Source organism: Silurus meridionalis, chromosome 24, assembly GCF_014805685.1.
Source record: "Silurus meridionalis isolate SWU-2019-XX chromosome 24, ASM1480568v1, whole genome shotgun sequence".
NCBI classification, from domain to species: domain Eukaryota; kingdom Metazoa; phylum Chordata; class Actinopteri; order Siluriformes; family Siluridae; genus Silurus; species Silurus meridionalis.
In genome coordinates this window covers 10327626-10352654 of record NC_060907.1, presented here as the reverse complement: position 1 = coordinate 10352654, position 25029 = coordinate 10327626, and the positions used below count along the sequence as shown (strand labels likewise).

General features: G+C 38.3%; 1 protein-coding gene across 8 annotated transcripts in view; it reads right to left on the bottom strand.

The window, feature by feature from the left end:
• mcf2la (mcf.2 cell line derived transforming sequence-like a) overlaps positions 1 to 25029 on the bottom strand; it is an 88707-nt gene that overhangs the window by 15643 nt on the left and 48035 nt on the right. For 6 of the 8 annotated variants that reach the window (XM_046837243.1, XM_046837241.1, XM_046837242.1 and 3 more), the window contains exons 4-17: positions 21302 to 21392; positions 10287 to 10406; positions 9356 to 9472; positions 8849 to 8998; positions 7861 to 7985; positions 7333 to 7447; positions 7098 to 7217; positions 5039 to 5230; positions 3783 to 3974; positions 3391 to 3550; positions 2470 to 2516; positions 2326 to 2393; positions 413 to 479; positions 74 to 189 (exon numbers count right to left, since the gene is read on the bottom strand). In XM_046837243.1, the coding sequence (XP_046693199.1) occupies positions 74 to 189; positions 413 to 479; positions 2326 to 2393; positions 2470 to 2516; positions 3391 to 3550; positions 3783 to 3974; positions 5039 to 5230; positions 7098 to 7217; positions 7333 to 7447; positions 7861 to 7985; positions 8849 to 8998; positions 9356 to 9472; positions 10287 to 10406; positions 21302 to 21392 (1680 nt within the window). Of the gene's footprint in view, positions 1 to 73; positions 190 to 412; positions 480 to 2325; positions 2394 to 2469; positions 2517 to 3390; positions 3551 to 3782; positions 3975 to 5038; positions 5231 to 7097; positions 7218 to 7332; positions 7448 to 7860; positions 7986 to 8848; positions 8999 to 9355; positions 9473 to 10286; positions 10407 to 21301; positions 21393 to 21595; positions 21926 to 25029 lie in introns of those variants that run through there. The other 2 variants (XM_046837245.1, XM_046837246.1) reach the window with 2 other exon arrangements.

The window sequence follows — 25029 nt, the reverse complement described above, 5'->3', positions numbered from 1 at the left end:
CAAATAAGAACGGACGAATCAAACCAAATGCTGTATGTTAATAAAAAGAAAAACAAACAGCCATAACCCTCACTTGTTGTGGAAGTGGTAGATCTCAGCCATGTTGCCAAACAGAATGTCCTTCTTGTTGTGGAGGGTGACTGGGATGAGGTGTGCCATGCTGGGGCTTTCCATCTCATCAGCATAACCCTGAAACACACACACACACACACACGGCAAGTCAAAAATACAAAGATTACAACAAGGTTTTGTTATTTTCTCCTAAGTTCCACTAATGAAGCTTAATTCTAGAGTTAACATAAAAGAATTGCTTATAAGTTGTGCTTTTAGATTATGTGAGTCACATCATTATGACATAAATTCATAGAATGATTTACAGAATCCAAAATGAATCAATAAGAGTTGCATTTACCTGCAGGACACACAGCAACTCCTCTACATAAGCCCTTTCTGTCTCCAACAACTCATTCATTACATGCCTATAGAGACACACAACACAAACAATATCACAACTGTTAGGCTTTCGTTATATGTTTACAACTAGGTTTTTGTCAGATCTGATGCATCTTTATTGAATCAAATTTATTCAGGACGATTATGATTACCATCTGATTGATCATCTGGGTCTGCATTGAAGATTAACATACAATTATTTAGTCTCCATGCAGAACATATGGTTCACTTGCACCAATATAATCATGTAAATGCACTGATCAGGCATAACATTATAAACACCTGCCTAATATTGTGTTGGTCCCCTTTTGCTGCCAAAACAGTTCTGACCTGTAGATCATAAACAGCATGAACTTCTTTAGCAGTTTGAGCTACAGGAGCTTGTCTGTTGGATCGGACCAGCCTTCGCTTCCCACGTGCATCAATGAGCCTCGGCCGCCCACGACCCTGTCGCCGGTTCACCACTGTTCCTTCCTTGGACCACTTTTAATAGATACTGACCACTGCAGACCAGGAACATCCAACAAGAGCTGCAGTTTTGTAGATGCTCTGACACAGTCGTATAACCATCACAATTTGGCCCATGTGAAACTTAAATCCTTACGCTTGCCCATTTTTTTCTAACACCTTTATGGACAAAATGTTCACTTGCTGCCTAATAACAGTTTTTACAGCTGTTCACTTTCTCTACATTTTGTTATGTTCCAAAATGGATTAAATTCATTATTTTCCTTTAAATTATACAAACACCACCCCATAATGACAACGTGAAAAACATGTACATACTGTAAATCTTCACAGCCTTTGCCATGACACTCAAAATTGAGCTCAGGTGTATCCTGTTTCAATTGATCATTCTTGAGATGTTTGTACAACTTGATTACCTATGGTAAATTCAGTTGGACGTGATTTGGAAAGGAACACACCTCTCTATATGAGGTCCCACAGTTAACAGTGCATGTCAGAGCACAAACCAAGCCATGACGTGACGCGTCTGTAGACCTCCGTGTCAGAATTGTATCAAGGCACAGATCTGGGGAAGAGTACAGAAATATTTCTGCAGCATTGAAGGTCCCAATGAGCACAGTAGCCTCCATCATCCATAATTGGAAGCAGTTTGGAACCACAAGCACTCTTCCTAGATTGGGGAGAAGGGCCTTAGTCAGGCAGGTGACCAAGAACCTGATGGTCACTCTGAAAGAGCTCCAAAGTTTCTCTGTGGAGAGAGGAGAACCTTTCTGAAGAACAACCATCTCTGCAGCACTACACTAATCAAGCCTGTATGTTAGAGTGGAAGGACGGATGCCACTCCTCAGTAAAAGGTACATGACAGCCTGCCTGGAGTTTGCCAAATGGTACCTGAAGGACTCTCAGGCCATGAAAAACAAAGAATAACCCCTTTGGGCCTAAATGTCAAGCATCATGTCTGGAGGAAACGAGGCACTACTTATCACCTGGCCAATACCATCCCTACAGTGAAGCATGGTGGTGGCAGAATCATGCTGTGAGGATGGTTTTCAGCAGCAGGAACTGGGAGACCAGTCAGGATTGAGGGAAAGATGAATGCAGCAATGTACAGAGAAATTCTTGAGAAAAACCTGCTCTCTGGATTTCAGACTGGGGTGACGGTTCATCTTCTAACAGGAAAACAACCCTAAACACAGCCAAGATAACAAACGAGTGGCTACAGGACTACTCTGTGATTGTGTTTTGACTGTTGTTTCCCCTCCCAAAGATTGGCAATAATTCTGACCCTAACTGTAGTTAATCACAGCTAAAATTTCATAACTTTAATAGGACTAATGACACTTCCGCTCAGTAGGAGGTAATTAGTTTTAAACTTTGACTTGAGGACTGCCGTGCTTTACTGACCGCCTAAGTACAGCCAGGTTCTCCTCCTCTTCTGAAAGACATCTGCCATTCTGCAGGAGTGTATCACCCTGGAAACACACATACACAGTTAGTCAAATAAATACATCAAAAATTTGAATTATCGATGACAAGTGATATTCTTACTTTTTTGTTGTTGATAATTTCAGAAGACAAAGTCCTCTCTTTATGTGCTGCAGAAGGGAAAAGCAAAGAAATAGAGAATTCAATATTCAGTCTCTCAGATGCTCTTCATGTGAATGAAATCATGATGTTATTGCGATCAGTAAAGCATCAGAAATAACAAAAATCACTGTTGATTACACGGAAAATATGATTAAAATACAAATAACATCCACAAATTCTAAAATATGCAATACTTCAAATTGCTTTCTGGTGTATAATTTATAAATCACTTATATCTTAGTGTGTAATACCTGAAACCCTTAAACATGTTATTAAATTATTACATTGAGTTTAGATGTGACGTCACAATAAACCTAACTAGAACGTCAACAATCCCCTTTGCAATTTCACATCACAGCACTAGATGGCAGCAGAGAAACTACCCGCTTCATTACATACCGTCTGTATGTATAGTATATGTATGTATGTATGACATGTATACACTAAAAAATCTAATTATAATTAAAAAACTAAAGTACAAGAAATGTCCAAAAATCATACACTGTAGTTACTAAGGATAAATTAGTGCTGCTTACATCAAACAAATATCTGGGAAAGTCAAAGATTAGCTAGTGTGAGAACTGTAATAATATGAAGTAGTCAATCGCTAATAATGATCTGTGCCGCCTGATAAAAATGTCACCTCATGCTTTATAAATCTGATTAGATTGGCAATGCACTGATGTATGAGAAATAATCATGAATACAATGTTTTGAAATGTATTGAGCAAAAAAGGTAGTAAGTATTAGAAATTCATTGATTCATTCCCAAAACGTAGCAGGTATTATTTCCAGGAGAAGCACTGAACCAAACAAAAATGAAATCGTATCGAGATTAGAATACGGTTGTGTAAACCGGAGATGATGATGATAGTGACGCACCCGGAGAGGACATGGGCGATATGATGATGGCTTCCGGCCGAGGGGCAACCGGTTGAACAGGCCGTGTCTGCTTAGCGGCTAACTTCTTCAGGCTAACTCTTCTCTTCTCAAACATGTCCTCCATAGACAGCTGCTTCTGGAAGGCTCGCTCCACCTGATCCTGTAACATGAACCATCACGGCAAACAGTATTTCATTATACTTAACAGCATATTGCAGTTATAATTATATTATATCCAATATATGTATGTTTTTGAATAAATAAAATAAATACACAAGGGTTTTTAAATCTTCTGATATCAGTATACATGGATAGATGAATAGAAACATGGCGATAAACTGATTCTGAGGTCATAAACATCGGTTAAGGAACAGCTGGTTTGAGCTGCTTACTCGAAAATCTGCCGTCAGCACAGATTCGTACTCCCTCCAGATGCCAGGTAAGTCTGTCAGCTTGTGCTGATTGGCGGTATCCAGGAAACGCTCGATCTCCTGCAGTGCTGCCTCTGCACCATCCTGCGATTGACACTTGTCAACAGGCTGAGACGCTAGAAGGTAAATCCCATCATCGCACCATCTGGTAGCCTGATGGGGTGAAGAGTGAGAAAGAGAAACGTATTAAAAACTAATGATGGAAACCTTAGCTATGGAAAATTTCATACAGGAGATATTAGTATGCATAGTGACACGTGAAAACAACATGACAACAGTCTGTTCAAAGAAATACTCCAGTGTTTTTTCAACTAAATCTACTGAACCTGTGGCATGTGTGCAATTACCACGAACAACATTTTCAACATGTTTCCTGTACAATGAAAACAAACCGAAACGAACAAAACAAACAATTACAATCATTTTCAAGATAAATTGACCACGTTTTTGCAAAGTTTCACAATATTTCCAACACGATTCTTCCTGGAAACCAAGAAACGCTGAAAAGCAGCTGATTTGCTTTCGACTCAACCTCAACTACATCAATCGGGTTCAAAATCGATTCCAGCTAAAAATGTTTGTGTTTTTTTTTTTCTCTTTTTTTTTTTGCCTGCAATATTTTCTAACCCAGTTAAATGGTTATACTTCTCAATCTAGCAATAAACTGGTTTTAATTTAAAACACCATAACTCTGGTCACGCAGTTCTTAGGAACGCTGTAAATGCATTATGCAGTTCTGCCTGTTCATGTTAATGTACATGGTCTTTTCCTTTGTCCCACCAGCTCCATATCTGACCACTCGCTCACATCCATTATGCAGTAAAAACCTTCTATTTGGACAATTATTTGTTGCATCTTTGATATTAAACAACGAATACTGTGCAGTGCGTTACTTTATATATATACACTTCTTTCCAAATAATGCATTTCTATTCAGGTACGTATTTATGCTACAGTATATAGAGTTATCAATATTTATTACACATTGTTAAATAATTTATTAGTCTACAGTTGCAGCTAAAGTTTTTCATTAATAGTTTTTTACCCTGAGTCCAGAGAAATGTGTTGAAAATGGTTGTTACTGATGGGTGATCACACACACACACACACACACACACACACACACACACACACACACACACACACACACACAACCACGCAGTTAATAGAGCTCAGGTTAAATAATGCCAGAGTTCTCTAATAAGATGGAGCCTTGCCTTTTCAAGGCAGGAGTGGAGCTCCATGGCTTTGAGCAGGTGAGTCTTTTTGGCCTTCAGCACAGCTCCGACCTCCTCGCACACATCCCTGAGCTCCGAGCATTTGGGAAAGATGGAGTCCACGGCATAGTGAGAGTTCTCAATCAGTGTGTCTCCTTCAGCGGCGAGAGCCACAGCCCGGTCCAGCACCTCCTGTACATCCAGGAAAAGAGTGAATGAGTGAGTGAGAGAGACGAAGAAAGAGATGACAAATCAGAGAGGCAAATTAGTTAAACTGAAGACCCATCATTTCCTTTAAATATTTTTCTGATTCACCCTGATTTTTCACAATAGAGCCACATTAACCTTTATATAAATATCGACACCAAATCCTGAAATGCATCACCGGTTAAATTAGTTTCAGTCAGTAAGTGTGTCTACTAGACCCATCACAATTATAACATATAATCCTCTTAATCTGGATGAGCTGAGCTGATCAGGATTAATCTTCAGACTGAACACTGATTTCCTTCCAGAAAAATCTGAATACTATATACACTAAACAAAAAACATTTACCTTTAGTTCTTTCTTTGAGTTTGAATTGCTTGTACCATTGTATTTGAAATGTATTTTTCTACTCAAAAGCTTCAAACTAATGAAATGTCTCCAAACCAGAATAGTCTTAAAATTGTAGATAAAGCAGCATGAACAGGTTTGATTGTTTTTCAAAGAAATAGCTCAGACCACTTCCAACACAGTTCTAGCAATCTATATGTATTTTTTTATAATGATTATAATTTTTATATAAATGCTAAACTACATAAGAATAAATGTTTTTTTTCACTTGAAATGCCCTTCATCCCTCAATAATCCACTTCATTTAGATATATTGTATAAATGCAACAAATGCCAATATGGCTGTCTTTAACAGCCTTGCTGCAGTGTGTGTGTGTGTGTGTGTGTGTGTGTGTGTGTGTGTGTGTGTGTGTGTGTGTTCAGTGTATGAAGTGTGTGTGTTTGTGGGGGGAAAGGAACCTGCAGTGTAGCACTGTACAGATTTCTCTCCTCCCCCTTCTTCAGCTCGGAGCATCGAAAGCAGCAGAACCTCACGCTAGCACTTAAATCTAATGGCACCCCTGCAGTTCAGCAAGGAGGAGCTCTGCTTAAAAAAAAAAGAAGGTGAAACCAGCTTTACGGTTAAGCGGCATGCCAATGCGACTGTTGGCCAACTGGGACTCCTATGATTTCATTTATTTTTAGCAATATTTGCATTTCTATTACAGCAGGAAGCAATTTGCGAGATAAAACTGCATACAGGAAACCTTTATCTTTGTTTAGGTAAAGGACATGGTTTTGCTTGAAACAATGCTGATAGACAAAATAAAAAGAAGCGCTCACAGCCATGTAGATGAAAGCTGTATCAGCAAATGAATGCCGTCTTTTTGATTAATAACATCTGCCTGATTAATAATGACGATCTGGATCTGGATCTAGCCAGGGTCTAAGGAGGAGTATCTTGCTCATACACACATGGCACACAGTCAGTACTGTCAGTATGATAAATGAGCTTTATAAGGTGGTGTGTGTGTGTGTGTGTGTGCGTGTGTGTGTGTGTGTGTAAAACTGCAGCTTTCATTAAAGCAGATACATAAGTTTCCTTTGGAAAGTAAGGGTAAAGCATTAGCATGAACTGCTGTAATAATCATGTGTGTATATTCTGGGTGAATTGCACTCCTGTACCACTTTATAGAAGCACACGATATACACTTACCAAACATATTAATATTAAAACACTGTTCCTTCATGCGATTATCTAATAATCCAATCATCATGCAGCTTTCAGTCTATGTTGTTGTTGAGTGTTAGATTCGACTCCTGAGTCTGTGTGATGTTTTCTTTCTGTTTCTGAGATGCTTTTCTGCTCACCATTATGGTAGAGAGGTTATCATACTTTTATCTGCTTATCTGAAACTTTAATCAGCTTTAAGACACTCAAAGGATGTTTTTAGTTTTTTGCACCATTTTATGGCTCTGTTACTGTGAGGCCAGTGTTTACTACGGCAAAACTAAATCACTTACACAGGTTCTCTCTTCGTGACTGGTCAGCTCCTTCAGGATGTGCTCGCCATGGGCGGGGCTTATGCCCACCTCAGAGAAACTGGACAATTTATCAGCTACCTGGTCCAAATGAGCTCGGACCTAAAAACCCAGATCAGAAAACACAACTGATCAGAAAATCTGCTATGCAGTACAATGACATCACCTTCCTGAGCGTGTACTGTATATCACGTCTCTCAAACACGAGAGTCCGTACCTCCCTGAAGTTCTGCTCAAAATAACGCAGCTGAAGACACTGCTCCAGCTTGGTCTGATGCCTTTCCCAAAAGTCATCAAACGCCGTTTCGGTCTCATCCAGTTGACCCAGTAGCCTGCAGAGACAGAGAGAGAGAGAGGGAGGGAAAGAAAATATGATAAACTTCATGGTGCAAAAATATTTATGATCTTCTAAAAGGATACCCAGTGTTTCTTCTTGCATAGTCTTAACTTGCACTCACAAGCACACAGATTTCATTGAGAGATTAAGCATGCACAAAACAAGCTCACAACCCGCCCCCGGAGGGAGGCAAGCTAACGCAAGTACAAGCTGCCACTAGAGAGTCCTAAAATAAAGCATCCTCAGCCTCCACTTCCTCTGTGAGATTATATAATACTGGCCATGCTGGAGTTATAAAACACACTCCTGACCTGTCCCTGAGCATTTCCTCAACAGAATCAAATGTTAAACTGCAGAAATTTCCCAGAATTACACACAGTTCAATAATACTGATAGACACACACACACCTCTGCACAGTAGCCAGGTTTTCCAACTCATCATGGTTCATGTTGTAGTCTGGATCGGACGCCAAGGGCTCATTGATGCTGTCCAGCAAGCGTCCACCCTGACCCAGCGCTATCTTTAGATCCTCCTGAACACATCAATACACACAGAGAGAAGGAAAACGAGAAGGGAAGTACACAAAGAAAGCAAACAAATAAATGCAGCAGAAGAGGGGAAGTAGAAATAAACACATGGAAGTAACAGAGAACAGAAGGACAGCAGACAGGGAAGGAAATGGAGGATATCATGCAAGGAATGAAAAAAGGAAGGAAGACAGACAGGTAAGAAAGAAAAGGAAATAATCAGCATTTGAATCGGAATGTAGATACACTTTTGCATGTATTAGGAGCTTTATTTGGTGTTTAGGCACAATATGATACATTTAACACATACATCATAGACAACAAAGCACAGTTACCAGCCTAATATACAAATATCATGCCCAGTATTCTAAGAACACACCTTCATCAAAATATTAATGCAGGTAAAAAATTAAGTTTTTATACATTTAAAAGACTGAAGCAATTGTCAAATATATAATTGATAACAGCAACAATATGACAATGCAAATAATTGTTAATAAAAAAGTACTATTAAACAACAATACTACTACTATGAATAATAATAATAATAATAATAATAATAATAATAATAATAATAATAATAGGAATGTGGTAGCTTTGAAATTGGACTTTGGAAATGAAGGTCATAAGTTCAAATGTTTATGATAAGTGCGTCTACCAAATGCCATTAATGTAAATGTAATGTAAATAATAATAAAAATAATATAATAGTACTATTCATTAATTTTTGACTATTTGAAAAAAAAATAAAAGACAGAAAGATGATTATTGTAAAAGAACTGGATTAACTACAGCATTACCAGAGACAAAGACAGTAGTTTGGCTTAGACATGTACTAAAATGTGAAGTTGAACCTCTTCTTCCTCACCTTCATCTTCTCCTTCTTTTCAGTGTGAGCGCTCAGCAGGGTAGACGTGGCCTCGACATCGTTGGGCAACTCTGTCTCGGCCAGCTCCGTCCCAAACGCCTGCAGCGTCTGAGCAGTCTTCTTCACCATCAGAGCAAAGCCCTCGATGGCCTACAGGAGCAGGGCCCAAATCATACTACACTGAGTGCTCACATGTTACAGTATGGAGTGTATAACAGTTCATGAAAACTTGATGGTGTGAAAATAGGCTACTACAATTTAACACCACGTTCCTCAAAGCCCAGTGTTAAACCGGTCTATAAGATCAATTCCTATCAAATATATTCAATTTATAAAATCAGCACATACTAAACATCCCCCAGTGTACACTAAACATGACCACATGATCAATAAATATCTGTACATGTGACAAGTATAAAGCACCTTTACAGTAACTTTAAACTTTAAAGGTACTTATAAATGTATAAAGCAAACAAAGCTCTCCGTTATGTCGCTGTCAGTACTTACAGTGCGGTGAGAGATCCACTTCTCGTGGCAATACTCCTGAGTACCCCCCAACTCCTGGGTTAACTGGGAGCGATCTATGTAGCTGTGCAGCTCAGTCACAGAACTAAGCATGATCACCTGCCACACACACACGAGAATTTTCATGTATTATCATACAACATGGGGAAACGTTAGCAATTCAGATGTAATTAGTGTAATAATGAAGCACATTGAACCGGCAAATAATGTGTGTTCATGCAATTAATGAAATGCTAATACGAAACCTTATGTCAATGCTGACACAGAGTCGAGCTTAGTAAGGCCGAGTCCAATTCCAACAACCGCATTAATAATTATAATCAAAAGCCATTGACATACTTCATTTTGCTGTGACGCTGTACACAATTCAGTCCATTTAACACTGAGAGAAGCAAGGAAAATATCTTATTTATGTCATCACATGTCTTATGCATGAACGGAATCTAGTTTGTGCCCTTTATCCTTTATTGTACAGATTTTATTGGAAACGGCAACAGATCAGACCTTCGTACTGTAAATGTGTGTTATAGTAATACAATTTTCACAAAAGACCACAATTTCACAATGTATATTCTTAAAATTGTTAAAATTTAAAATGATTAAATGTATAGTCAGAGAAGATTTTATTTTTATATATATATATATATATATATATATATATATATATATATATATACATATATATATATATATATATACATATATACACACACACACACACACACACACACACCCACACACACATGCGCGCACACATTTTTCTGCACCAAGTTATATTTAGTCAAAATATGTTTTTTCTTTTTAAATATTGGAATAGTATTTATACAATGAAACCCAAGTATAGTCACTGGAAAACTGCTTTTTAAACCAGGTTGCATTTCCTTTTCACTCACAAGAGAATGTAAACACTCACCGGCACTTTCATTTTAAACTCATCCTTGTTGAGTCTAAAGAGGACGTCTGAGATTGCACGCTGGAACAGGGCGGTGGGCCGCAACACCAATACCAGCTGCAGGTTTCCTGGGAATGAGCCCTGTAAAAACAAAACACACACACTTGCATTATTACACTACACACTATGTTTTAGCAAAGACAATGATATCTAATTATAGTTAAGAGGACCTACACTTATCAGGCATAACATTATGACCACCTGCCTAATATTGTGTTGGTCCCCCTTTTGCTGCCAAAACAGTTCTGAACCAGTCAAGCATAAACAGCATGAACTTCTTCAGCAGTTTGGTCTACAGGAGCTCGTCTGTTGGAACGGACCACACGGACCAGCCTTCGCTCTGCACCTGCATCAATGAGCCTCCGCCGCCCATGACTCTGTCGCCGGTTCACCACTCTTCCTTTCTTGAAGCACTTTTTGATAGATACTGAGCACTGCCGACCAGGAACATCCCACAAGAGCTGCACTTTTGGAGATGCTCTTACACAGTCGTCTAACCATCACAATTTGGAAACTTTGTGGAAAAAACTTTCACTTGCTGCCTAATATATCCCATAATATATCCACTAACAGGTGCCATGATGAAGAGATAACAGTGTTATTCACTTCACCGGTTATAATCATGTCATAATGTTATGTCTGATCGGTGTAAAAACTCCTTACGATATCACAGCTTCATGGCCAATGGCAAATAAAAACAATATGCTCAAACAAAAGGTTCAGGCAATACAACTGCAGAACCGAAATCATTCTGACCAATAGTAGAGCTTATTTTTTCTGATCAACCTGATAAAAATGCACATTTTAGATATTTATTTTATTCCTAAATGTCATCATCAACCATCCAAGAAACCCAACAACCGAGCGGTGCTTTATTATTACATTAGCCATTTCTTCGTGGTCTGGTAATCCCCGCTCCTTCTTAAACACATAAAAAAAAAAATGTTCAGTTGCCATGACAACAGAACTGGTAAGCCTGTGCAACAATAGTCTCGCTGGCCCGCTCCCTCCTCCTCAGTCTGTCTGCGTGAATGTGTGAGCACATGGCACCTATAGAAGCCTCCCAGTGCTCACCGACTGTTCATTAAATCCCTTCTCACGGGGCGGCATGTCTCCTTAAATATTTATCAGCTAATCAATACGCAGCAGAGGCAGCCGTCACCAGAGAGAGAGAGAGAGAGAGAGAGAGAGAGAGAGAGAGACAGACGTGGTGTCTGCAGATCTCAATGTTGACATGATACATACATATAATTCGAGCCTTCAAGTGGCTGTTATTAATGACTACATTAAACAAGAACAGCATCAATGACGTCCAGCTACACTACATCTGTTATTTGATGGCAAACACTGGGGACAAGTGTTAAAAAGCTTGTCTGCTTGTATGGAGGATGGGGAATGGGCTGAAGAACACAGTTGGGCCAAAGACAACCCCCTGCATGCACATGCACACAGACACACAAACACACAATACACACACAGAGTGCAGTCTGCCATGCTGAAAAGGCTCCAGCTCCGTGTTCAGGCAAATGTGCAGCCTGTGTGTGTGTGTGTGTGTGTGTGTTTCTGGACAGTGTTCATGTTTGTTGTGATTCTCATCAAGTCATTAGCGTGAGGCTGGTAACAAGTCTAAACACTCGTCATCAGACATCAGACTCAGGAGACACAGAGAGAAGCAATGTGTAGATTAGAAAAGTAATTAACCCCAAATATGAACCTTAGGCCTGTTTTGTTTGTGTGTGTGTGTGTGTGTGTGTGTGTGTGTGTGTGTGTGTGTGTGTGTGTGTGTGGCTTTGGTGCAGGCAAGAGTCACTTCTTTTTATTGTTTTTGCTGTCTCTTCATTTTTACACATGATTCTTCTGCTGCTCTCTTTGTTTGTCCTCCTTTCATCCGTTTTATACCCCTGCTCTTTTGTTCCCCCTTCTCATTATTCTTTCCACTCACTTTACTACTGTACTCACACTTTGTTTCTTTTTCTTTCATTCTTTCTTAATTACTTCCCTATTTTTACATTCTTACTCTTTTCCTTCTTGCTCAATCTCTCCACTTTTATGTAGATCTTCACCTTCTTTCGGACTTTCTTCCTTTTTCATAGTTAACTTTTTCACTTCTCTTTCTTTAATTTCCTTTTTATTATTTTTAATAATAAAGGTTTTTCCTTTCATCATGTTCCTGTTCTTTTTTTCACCCCATTACCTTCCATTTCCCACATCCTCCTCCTTTTCCTTGCCTTAATCACTTTCGTTATTTTTAGTTTCTACACATTTTTCCTTTTAATTATTTTTCCTCATTTGTTTTTCTACTTAGTGCCCATTCTTTTCTTTTATCATTTGGTCTTGTTCATTCTTACTTCTTTTGTTCTTTCCCTCACTTCCTGTTCTCCTTCTGCCACTTTGTCCAACTTTCTCCATTTTATCATTCAATCATTCATCAATCTGCATTTATACTTTCTCTTTCCTTCTTCCATTTTTTTATTATTCCTTTTTCTCCTGTTTGTCTTTTTCTAGCTCTTTTCTATATATTTACATCTTTATATCTGGCTGTTTTTTCCTCTTTATATGTTTCGACAATCCTATTTAAGTGCAGCGTTTCCCATGTGCACTTTCCAACAAACAGAACCAACAGCTCCTGTGCTGTTCATTAATGTACACTTGCTTGCATTACTCATGCATTAAAAGCCCTCTGTTCTTCACACTAAACATAATTCAACGCTCTGTAAAAGAGGCAGGGTCCCGACCCTTGACCTCTGATTACCATGACAATGGCATGCTCCATTTGAAGCGATTGGCCACGCTTGCCCCGACACGCCATCCGTAACAGCCGAGCGGCACGTGTCGCTTCTGTACACAACGGGAGTCGGAGACCGAGTCGGAATATATTATTGCTTGTAACGTGAACCGTTATTGAAATGCGTCCTGCTGACACGACTCTGGTGTGTGTGTGTGTGTGTTTACAGGAGGATGCATCACATGGCCCTTTCTTGAGCAAGCAAAATTTACAGATATGGCAAATTGAAAGTCTGGTCATGGAGAGGCTCAATTTTAATTATACAGCTAATGTCTTTGCTTATTCTCTCTCTTATACAAACACACATACACACACACACACACACACACACACACACACACACAAACCTGAGGGATATGGGTGAAAGGGTGAGATGGATGATGGATGGGGACTATGAAAGTGACTGAAAGCAAGATGGAAATGGTCAGAGGCAAATTCACTGAGGTGTGTGTGTGTGTGTGTGTGTGTGTGTGTGTGTGTGTGTGTGTGTGTGTGTGTAAGCGAGAGAGAGTGAGTGTCTCCAGGGAGCAGCTGCCATCACACTGATACACCAGCACTCTAATCAGCACAAAGACGCGGACACACAAGAATGCAGAATTCAATTAACCCAGCACCTTAAATACACACACACACACACACACACACACACACACACACAAAATAAGGCTGCTTTGCCTAAATTATACAGTCGCTGTACACACAGACCCACTACACACATCCACATTGTCTCCTCTGTATAAACTCCTCTAAACCGTGTCATGGTAAATAAATGTTGTGACCTGGAGCTCATTTCTTTGACCTTTCACTCTGGATCATGTGACCTGACCCAATCCCTAGTCTTAAATACGGCCCAGCTTGCAGCAACTCTGCTCCATCAATGTTTCCACGCCACTCTTGTGGCAGTGTGTTGCTGGAGACAATGACCTGAGGCCAGTCATCATGAGCACGCTTACTATTCAGGAAAAAAGCGACAGTGATGGAGTGAGTCTGAAGAATGAAACTGCTAAAATTATGTTGTTGAATTTATTTATTTTTTGGCCTGGATGATGAATTTATTTAATGGAAACTTTTCATAATTTAAAATTTTAAGGCCCAAATTTACTGCTATAACCCCCCCAAACCACACTATACACACAATAATATATAAATGATTTTTTTTTTTTTTTACATATCTGTTCTGCATAGCCACATTTCCTGTAAAAAATTTTTTTATTTAATTATTATTTAGATTACTTTGTCCTCTTTCCTTTTTGTTTTAATCCAAAATATTTTTTTTACGATTTCCCATCTTTTTCTTCTATTATTGCATCTTTTTAACTTCCCTTTCATTTTTCTTTTCATTTTTTATTATTATTTTTCCCCACATTTCCATTAACAATATAATTGCGTCAAACCTCCCCAACCCCACCCATTTTTATTTAATTATTTTTTCCAGTTTTCTTTTCACCTCCCTCACCCACCCCAGAAGACTTTTCACCCAGTCATCAAATGTTGCTTTTCCCCTCCATTTTTAGGTCATTTCCATCTATTTTCTTTCCTTTTTTTCTTTTTTACCTTTTTACATTCTTCCAGCCATTAACAGTGTTTTTATTCATCCTATAACACAAAAATCTGACATACTATATACTATAGTAGTATATATAATTATTTAATTATAATGATATTAATTTTTAACATTTAAAATATATATTATTTGAAATAATAAACCTTTTTATAGCTGTATTTTGTAAGGAAAGCCATGGTTTACCGTGACACAAATTTTCTATCAAGCTCTGACATCAATCAACCCCTTCCACCTAATCAGAATGGAGAACTCATCAGTACTCATCATGGTATAAATAATATAAGGTACAAATGTTTCCTACAGACAAGATTCAGTTAGGAACAAGCCCATTGCTTAAAAAAAAATACTCGTCCAGCATCTCAATCAGCCTTCTAAGCATTAGTGCACTTCTTTACAAGGACACTTCGAACATTTTCAACAAGACACATCAAGCTTCCCGATCTTTAAAGGCAGGCTGCACCACACTAATAATCTCCCGTGGGATGGAATGAAAGGGAACAATAGCTAACAAGCAATTTCAGGTCTAAGAAGAACAGACTGTGATGTGGCTCCAGAAATGAAGCTGAAGGTACTGTCACCAAAATGATGGCTTACGATAGTCACACTACACAAGTTTGTCACTATTAACAAAAATCGAGGCGGGAAGGAGTGCAATATTTTTATGTAACACATGCAGAAGGTCCATGATTTTCATACAGTGCAGGAAATTATTATAGTAGGTTAATATATTTAGGAGTCCAAGCACCAAAGTCGAATGTTTTAAAAATAGGAGGATCAATGACTATTTATTTTAAGTGCAAACCCATCACATCTAGTGTACATTTACCCGTCTTGGTCATGGGATATTGACATTTACAACATTTGGCAGTCATCCTTTTTCCAGAGTGGTTTAAGATTATCTCACTTCTACAACTGAGCAGATGTGGGATAAAGGAGCCTGGTGTTGCTGAGATTTGGTGCTCCTTGATTTAAACTCATGATCACATGACCTTTCAATCAGAAGTCTTACCCACTGAGCTACCATTTCCTCTCCTAGACATGTTTCACTCACACTTCCTCATGTCATAATGCATGAATAAAACCCAGTTTTAAACATAAGAGTTAAGTAAAGCATCAACAAGTATAAAAGTCAAAGCTTCCCTGATTTAATCTTTCAGCCTGTTGATTTCTTTAGTGATACTTACATTTCATATATCACAAGTACTCAATGTCAAAACAATCTAAACGTGCAAATATTGAACGCTGAAAAAGACAAAGACACACCAAGATCTTGAAAGAAAAATGCAAAATGGCCTGCATTAACCCATAAAGTGCTATCAATAAAACATTTAAATTTGCATTCAGATTCTTCAAAGGATGCTTTAATATTTTAGCACCTTATGTATTATGCATTAAATTCTCCTGAGTACCACTACTATTTTATATTATATATACACACACACACACACACACACACACACACACACACACACACACACACACACACACACAGAGTATCTTGACCTACGAATGAATTAATGTACGAGTTTTCCGAGGTACGAGCGGTCACTCGGTCGATTTTTTGTTTTGTTACGCAAGCAAAAAATTGAGGTACAACTTTAAAACGCCGCTGCTAGATGCCGAAACGAAGCTAGACAGTGAAGATTGTGACGAAAATTAAGATAAACAAAGAATAAAAAGTAAAAAATGTAAAGTTTAGGGATACATAGTGTACAGTAGTGATAGTAAAAAACAAGTTTTCCCTCCTCTTCCGCTTATCTACCTCTACGTGTTAGCGTATATTTTTATCAGTTTTAAATTAAGAACGACTAAATATTTTCATAATATTTACAAGAAAAAAAATCTATTTCAAATGTCATTTTTTTACATTTTGAAAAAAATCCTTCATTTTAACCATATTACATACAAATAACTCATTTCCAACTCACATTTGCTGTTGAATCTTAAAAGGTCCTATTGGGAAAACAGCCTTTACTACTTATTATTAAAAAAAAAAAAAGGTGTCAACACAAATGTGGAAGCGATCAGAAGCAAATTATCATGCATTAGCATAAATCTACATGGCTTAAAATTGCCTAAATGGGCTTGTTTGCATATGCAGTATGAATTATAGAATGGAAAAATAATAGTTGATCTGAGCTAGTGAAAGCAATCTAAAATGCTTAAACATTGATAAAACATCTTCAAATGCAGTTTGGGCGTTTATTTCCAGACTGTAGCCTTAACTTGCTGTTCTTGGCTGTGAGTAATGGAACCTGATGTGACCTTCTGTTGATGTACAGGTGGATGATTTGCCTCAAGGTTTCACATACCTTTTAACTCACCGTTCTCGTAAGAGAGCAGTTATTTGAGTTACATTCGCCTTCCTGTCCATTCTTCCTGTCCATTTTTGACCCACAAAACTGGAAGACTTTTGCATCTTTTTGCATAAACTTATAAAACTTGTTACATATGAAGGTCTTTGAAAATCAGCAGTTTCTGAAACACTCAAACCACCACAAGCCAACATCATCGCCATCACATTTCAACTCCATTCTGATCGTTGATATGAACATAACCCAAAGCCTCAGTCACCAGTATCTGCACGGCTTTGTGGATTGCACCTCTGCCACATGATTGGCTGATTAGCTAAATGCTTGAATGAGCAGTTTCTTGTAAATTAAAAAAATAAAAAATAAAAAAAATTCCACCACCTGATATAAAGAGATCTAGAATATAAGTGATATAAAATATATAGACAAAATCCGAGCACGCTGCTGGAGATAAAACTTCCCGTCACTTTTATGGAAAACTTTCCTGTTTTTGTTTTGCTTTTGTTTATTTTTATTTTACCAGCGGCAGCTGCACGGCTGCCAATAGCCACAGCGGACAAAGGGATAAAGAGAAAGATAAGTGTTTGGTATAAATCATCATGTAATGGTGTTACAGAAAACAAAAAATACTGTTGTTTTTTCCATGCAAAAGTGGAATTAATCTAAAACAGGTGAGAAAGCGCAAGCTTGGAAATAGCTAGGAATGGCTGTAGGCTCAGAAAACAACACTAAAAACAATTAATCTTCTCTTAGGTTTGCATTTCTGTAGAAGTAGGCTAGAAGTGTACAACCTAAACGCCTCACACCTGACTCAACAGTCATAGATCCTCTTCCTGAGTGTAGATGCAGCGTTCACAAAACACCCAATGCATATTTGGTCAATCGGAAATCAGGATGTCCAGAATATAAAATTATTAAATGTAAATGTATGTTTAAAAAAAAAAAAAATTCTACACATGCCACAATATATCCCACACTCAGCCAAATAAATGCTTAATATGCAGATTCAATACAGACACTCTGTTTTCAATTTGAGGTAATTATATAATTCATTTAAAGCGAAGCATAATTGCATTTAGTCGTCTTTTATATCCACTATTCAGAGTGCATCAGGGGTTTTTGCAGCTTCAATTTGCTGGGCATGCACTCACACACACACACACACACACACTTATACTGTCATAACTCTCACTAATGTACACAATATGGACAAAGGGTTTGTGTACACTCGATTCGTATTTGCATATTTTTGTACATGCCATTCCACATTTAGTCCCCATTTCCTGTTATAATAACCTCCACTCTTCTGAGATGTTGTTCCACTAGATTTTGCAGGGTGCTTGTGGGGATTTGTGCTCATTCAACCACAAGGGTGTTAGTCAAGTCAGATACTGTTATAGGTGAGGTGAGGAGGTCTGAGGTGCAGTCAGCATTCCAATTCATCCCAAAGGTGTTCAGTAGAGTTAAGGTCAGAGGTCTATAGCAGGTCACTCAAGATCTTCTACTTCAAACCATTAAAATCATATCTTCATGGAGCTGGCTTTGTGTACAGGGGTCTTCTAGTTCAAATGAAGTCACAGCATCCAAAGACGTCCTATTCAATTGTGCGCCTCCATCTTTTAAAAGTTCGGGGGAAGAACAACAAATGGCTGGAAAAGTCAGGTGTCCAAAACACATTTGTCCATATAATGTATCTCAAACATTTTGGGTGAATTTGCTCTAATTTAATTGATTGTATAAGTTCTGAGTCACTTCTGTTCTCATCAAATAGCATCAGCAACAACTGAAAAGTATATAAAAATGAAAACAAAAAACAGAGGCGTCCTTGATGCATGTTAAAAGATGCCTGTGTGAGACGTTGCAATGTTTGTGTACAATAATCTGTTTAACTGATTAGCCCAGTAACCTCTTCCCTACTGACTGAGTGAACTCTGTCTCCGTCTCTCTCTCCCCCACACACATACACACAGACATCCATGCAGCTACACCCCCTGTGGTTTCTAATCTCGTTGACGGCTGAACAGGTCCACTGAGAGTAATCCCACTAAACCCAAAATGAGAGCCATCTACATTATCCTCACTCATCACTTAACTGACCGCTTTAGCAAACACTCGCATGCCATTCTCATGATTGTTTCTGGTCAAGCCTGTTCCTTTTCTCCATCCTTGGGACTAGCAATTTACAATGCATTTATATTTATTCATTTGGAAGATCCTTTCCTTCAAACCGACTGATAAAGAGGATAAAGATGAATGAATTGAAGAAATTATCAAATGAAGGCAAGATGGTGCTGGGGATTCCTTTTCCCAACCTGCTGATGAGCAGTTCAGTGTTTTTACTTCTTTTCCTCCCCAGTTTGGGCGCCTGCCAGTTCCCACTCACCCTGTCATTACAACAACTACAGACAGGAGGGAAACAAAGAGCGAACACGTGCTTCCTCTGAGACATGCAAAGCCACGTGAAAGCGTGTATCCAACTGCATTTGTTCAAATGGCTGCTCATGCTGAAGCAAAATTGATCAACATGGATGGCTTTGGCATCACTGGGATATGAACTCATGACCTCCTGATGATTGGCTGAATGCTTTCCTGTTGTGCTAGTTACAAGTCTGCAGAGCTATTTATGTGGATGACTTCTCGGTTTAAATCATCTTCATGTGTAATGCTTGAGTTATGCTACTGATTCATATCAAATCTTCTAAACAAATCATGAGTGACCCGAGTGCCAGCAACAAGCTAATATTTCTTGTATTTCCATGTTGCATCCAGGGTTGATTGATAAACTGCTTGTTGTTGTACAGTATTATAACATTTCTGATTACACATATGAGTTCCACTCAATAAATCCATCACACATTAACCATACAGCAAATGTTAGAAATATTATTATTAATAAAGTCAAGATTTAGTTTCGAACAAAACGACACAAAAAAAAACGACTGCAGTATTTTTTTTCATCATAGATGTCCAGTCTGGCTGGAAAGTATTAAGCACTTTTCTTTACTGTAATCCAGAGCTAGACTTGAGCTATGACTGGAATATTGTCCGTCAGTGCATGGGCCCCTGCAGAGCACTAAATATAATATGTTGTACGGGTGAGCAGTAACGATGTAGAAATGCTGAGTGCTGAACACACACACTGCCTCAAGCAACCACCTGGATGTTTATAGACATGGATTTGATGCCATAAAATGTCAACATCGTTAACAAAACATTACAAAAGTGAACCATATTTCTCACAAAAGAAATCTAAACAAGAAAACAAAGGTTCAGGACTTGTTTCTTCTTACTGTATTAACACCTGAAGCATATTTTCCAATAAACATCAATGATTTTATTTCAAATTCCACATTTTTTATAAATATTATTTTCTTTATTCACAAATGATTTTACGCACTTATAGTTACACACGTTTGCGTTATAGCAGCAACATATATTTTTTCTTTCTCTTTCTCAGGTTGCTGATGAATTCCTGTGTTGGTAATAAAAATTCAAGTAAGTCCTGTAGTTCTGACTGTTACAAAGCACTGACACCGGAGACCTTTAACCATTATATATTTTTTAAAATCTGGTTATTACTAGCCTTTAGTTATGTTACGCTTCCATCATATGAGTCCCTGTGAGTTAGCGGTTAGTATAGAAACAATAACATTAGAACGTGACATCAATATAAACCTCAGCTTTAGACTCCAGTCAGAACTCGACCTGAGCTGGCAAAATAACACTTTCTAAATAAATAATCAGATTTCAACAGTGGCATAATACATTTTTCACTGCACTGGTAGCCTAGCATATGTACTATACATACTAGCATATGTACTATATATACTAGCATATGCACTACTGATTATTAGCATATGCACTACAGAATAGATAGATAGATAGATAGATAGATAGATAGATAGATAGATAGATAGATAGATAGATAGATAGATAGATAGAAGTTTATTTGTGTTAAACTTTTTGTGTAAAAGGGCTCTTTGTAGAAAAGGAGCCCATAATCACAAACAATGGGCAAAATCTTTGTCAGGCATTTGAAGGTCAGGTCTTTTGTAAAATTGCAAAAGCACAGCTGGTTGCATCTGGTTTCATTTTTATTTAGCATTAGATGTTATGTTTAATACTGATGGTAGATAATGGTACTGTAGATTTTTTTAGTATGTCCTTCACTTCTGCTGGACATAATGCTGTTCTTGTCTTTTGCTGCAACTCTCCAGTCCACTGGACACTTGACTGGACTATCGCACAGTACAAATATGGACACAGATACACAGCTATAAAGGACATGCGTATAATACGTATGACACACACTCACCGCGATGCGCAGTAGTGTTCCCTTTACCGATGCCCATCTGTCTTGCCTGCGGTCGATGATCAGGATGAAGCCAACTCCTGACGAGCTGAGGCTACGGAGCAGACAGGCATGGTCACCATGGCAGCATGTACATCACTCTCATCTCGCAACACACAATCACATACTTACACACATATCAAAAGGTATCTAATAGACTATTAAATGTACACCAGCTTTCAATAATAAAATCAGCTATTTTTCTTTTTAAAAATGATTGTAAAAAATTTCCATGAGCTGCTTCGCATGTTCGCCAACCTCAATTAAACGTACAGTATCCGGTGTAGAGATGCTTAGCTGCCTGCTATGTCCATCACCATTGACAGTGGATGTTCACTTCGTTCCCAGCATCATGCAGCTTTACCATGGTTACCAAATCCTCCGGTTTTTATATCTCAGTGGGTTTTCAAAGCAAATTGATGAATGTCGGGCTGTGTATTCCTGTCCTTATCCAGAGAGTTGATGGTAAAATCCACATGCGTTTTTTTCCTTCAGTGTGTGTGTGTGTGTGTGTGTGTGTGTGTGTGTGTGTGTGTGTGTGTGTGTGTGTGTGTTTGTGTATAAGTGTGTGTTTCTCAGTATCGTTCCAAACCCAGTGTTTACGGCTGCAGTAGCACTGTATTGAAGCACCAACGATTAAGGTGGTCCAGCCTGCTCCCCGCTCAATCCACCAGCCAATCTTGAATGATCAGGTGCTACCTCAGAGCCAATCAGAGTGCAGCATGGCCGTGACAGACAGCATAGCCTGCAGGCTCACAAGGCTGAATTGCTAATGAGAAAGGCAGGGAGGGAGGGATAGATGGAGGGAGAGAGGGAGGGAGTTGTCTCAATGATAAAAAGGTGGCAGGCAAGAAAGGAACTGCTGATGCCCTTATATTTGTGCCGCCATGATAGTAACACACACACACACACACACACACACACACACACACTATAGCCTCCTTTCTTACTTTTCTAAAAGCTGAGCTTTCCTTCATCCCTAGCTGCCATTTCATCTGAGGCGGGGACTATGCATTCTGCATCTACCCCCTCGCCTCAGTGCCCCAGTGTTCCTCACACTCCACTGCCCTGCTTAAGGGGAAAAATACAGGGGGGAAAAGAACGAAACGGAGGAGGAGTGGAAGAGGGAAACGCATTCTCTAATCAGAATGAGTAGCCGTGCTCTCTCAAGGCACAAGTGTGGCACAGCCATCAAGACTGATGATGTGCTTCCAGAGCAACAAGATTTCACTGATTAGTCTCCATTAACCTCTAATCAAAGGCTGACAGGGATGTACAAGAACAGAGGGCTCCAGCTTTAGTCCTTATGGCACAACATTCTGTTCCACCATTCTGTTCAAACAATACTCTTTTTCCAATCGGTGTTTGGTTATCCACTGTTCTTTAAATACCCAACACAATGGCATGGTTGTTGGTGCCAGATGGGTTGGCTTACAAATAGCTGACTCTTCTGATCTCCTGGGATTTTCACACACATCAGTCTTTACGTGGTGCGAAAAACAAAAAACATCCAGTTAGTGCCAGTGTTGGGGGACACATCAATGGCACAGACATGATTGCAGTAATTTGATTAACCACGGTGAGCAGAAAAGCATCCCAAAGCACAAACTTTGAGGTTGCTAAACTATAGCCAGCAGATCAGCAAATCAAATCGCACCTCCCCATTCTGATGTGAACAATAATTGAATTTGACTGAAAAAATGGCTAAATGATTCATGATTTCAGGTAAAAAAAATTAAGTGAACATGTCATTATTTTTTGGGTCTTTTTTAATGGAGATCCTGGGCAGCTAAGTAATAAAAAAAAAAAATCGATTAAAATATGAATGACAAGAAATCACCACACGTGAAACACATAACCGACCCAAACATTAATAATACACTAATAAGTGTGTGAGTACATGTGAATACCAATTAAAATTCTATTGAACTCAATTCAAGTAATTTATATTGTAATAAATTGTATAAAAAAAAAAATTAATCAACCTTGGATTGCACCTAGCTAATAAGATCATTATCAAGCACTCCCTAACCTGAATCAGGAACAAATTGGGTTGAATCCTGAAGCACTGCAAATTAAACAAAGGTTCCTCAGAATAAATAAATCATTCCTATGAATCCAGTGTATTGCAGTAAACTGCAGTGGAAGCTCTTTATTTTCTTTTTTTTTATTCCTTTTTATTTAGAGGACTCATTTACAAAAGCACCACCAAATTAAATTCACATCAGCTTCCTTTTCCACTAGAAAACCTCAGGCAATTAGAGCGTCCCCTCCATCCATTTCCATGTGTTTCACCTTCACACCCCCTTCTCCCCTCCCTTCCTGCATTTGCTGGTCGCTATTCCCATGAGACAGCAGTAAGACCAAGCCAGACAGAGAGGGGAAGGTTAGGCACTCCATAAGCACAATTTCAAGCTTGTACATGAATAAAGATTTTTGTAATGAATATTAAGTATGTTCAATCTGCAGGCGACTGCATAGCAAAATCGCCGTGCGTGACATTTCACTGTTATTACACCATTAAAGACGATGTGAAATATAAGAGTATGAATAAGGATGCTACACACACACACACACACACACATCTTTCTTTAACTGTCCAAGTGCTAAAAATCTCATGATCATCAATAATATGTAGATGCATATTAACGATGCAATACTAATATGTGAACAGCGACCTCTGCTGGCAAAATTTCAAACATAAAAGCGTCACTTGTACTATATTCTAACAACGCTGCACACTATGATGACAATATACTTCATACAAATATAGACAAGGAAAAACAACAATTGAGTGTGGAAAAAAATATCTGGTAGCACTTTATTTAGCTGAATGGTAAACAAGAAGAAATAGGAAATTATGTATGTACTGTATGTAAGTATGAAGCTACTTGACTTTTAAATGGTACTGTAATTACTCTCACATGTTGCACTCATTTGATCATACAATCATGTGGTAGTAGATGTGCATTGCATAAGATTATCTCAAGAGCTTCAGTTAATGGCCATGTCAGACATGAGCATGTGGAAACAATATGATTTAAATATGAATCTGATTGACATTCTAAAATGGTGCGATTATGCAGTAATTTGACAAAGGATTCAATTACCCAAAGAATAGTGGTGGGCAAAGTACACAAACCATGTACTTGAGTAAAAGTCGAGACACAGTAGATAAAATATGACTCCAGTAAAAGTTCTCCCTTTAAAATCTTACTTGAGTGAAAGTACAAAAGTATTTTCCTTCAAATGTACTTAAGCATCCAAAGTACTATGATTTATTATGTCTATAATGTTCCAATTATCATTTATGTCACAAGTTTCTTCGCTTAATCAACACAGTTCATGTGAAAAGAATTCATTCTCTTTTAATAGTGTGATATAAATGAGTCAAACACTGATATCTATTAAAATGATATGAAATTGAGATTGACTTTGTAGTGAAATGTAGTGAAGTAAGTCTCCTCAAATGGAAATACTTCAGTAAAGAACAGATACACGAAAATGCTACTTGAGTACAGAAACCACTTTTACTTCATTACTTTCCACCACCGTCAAAGAATCACTCTTTACATCCGTGGTGAGCAGGAAAGCATATCACCATGAAAAACATTTCAATTTGTTATCCCTCAATAATAAAAACCTTCATTTAAAAACTGCATGTGTTCAGTTGTGTTATCTTTTACTAATAT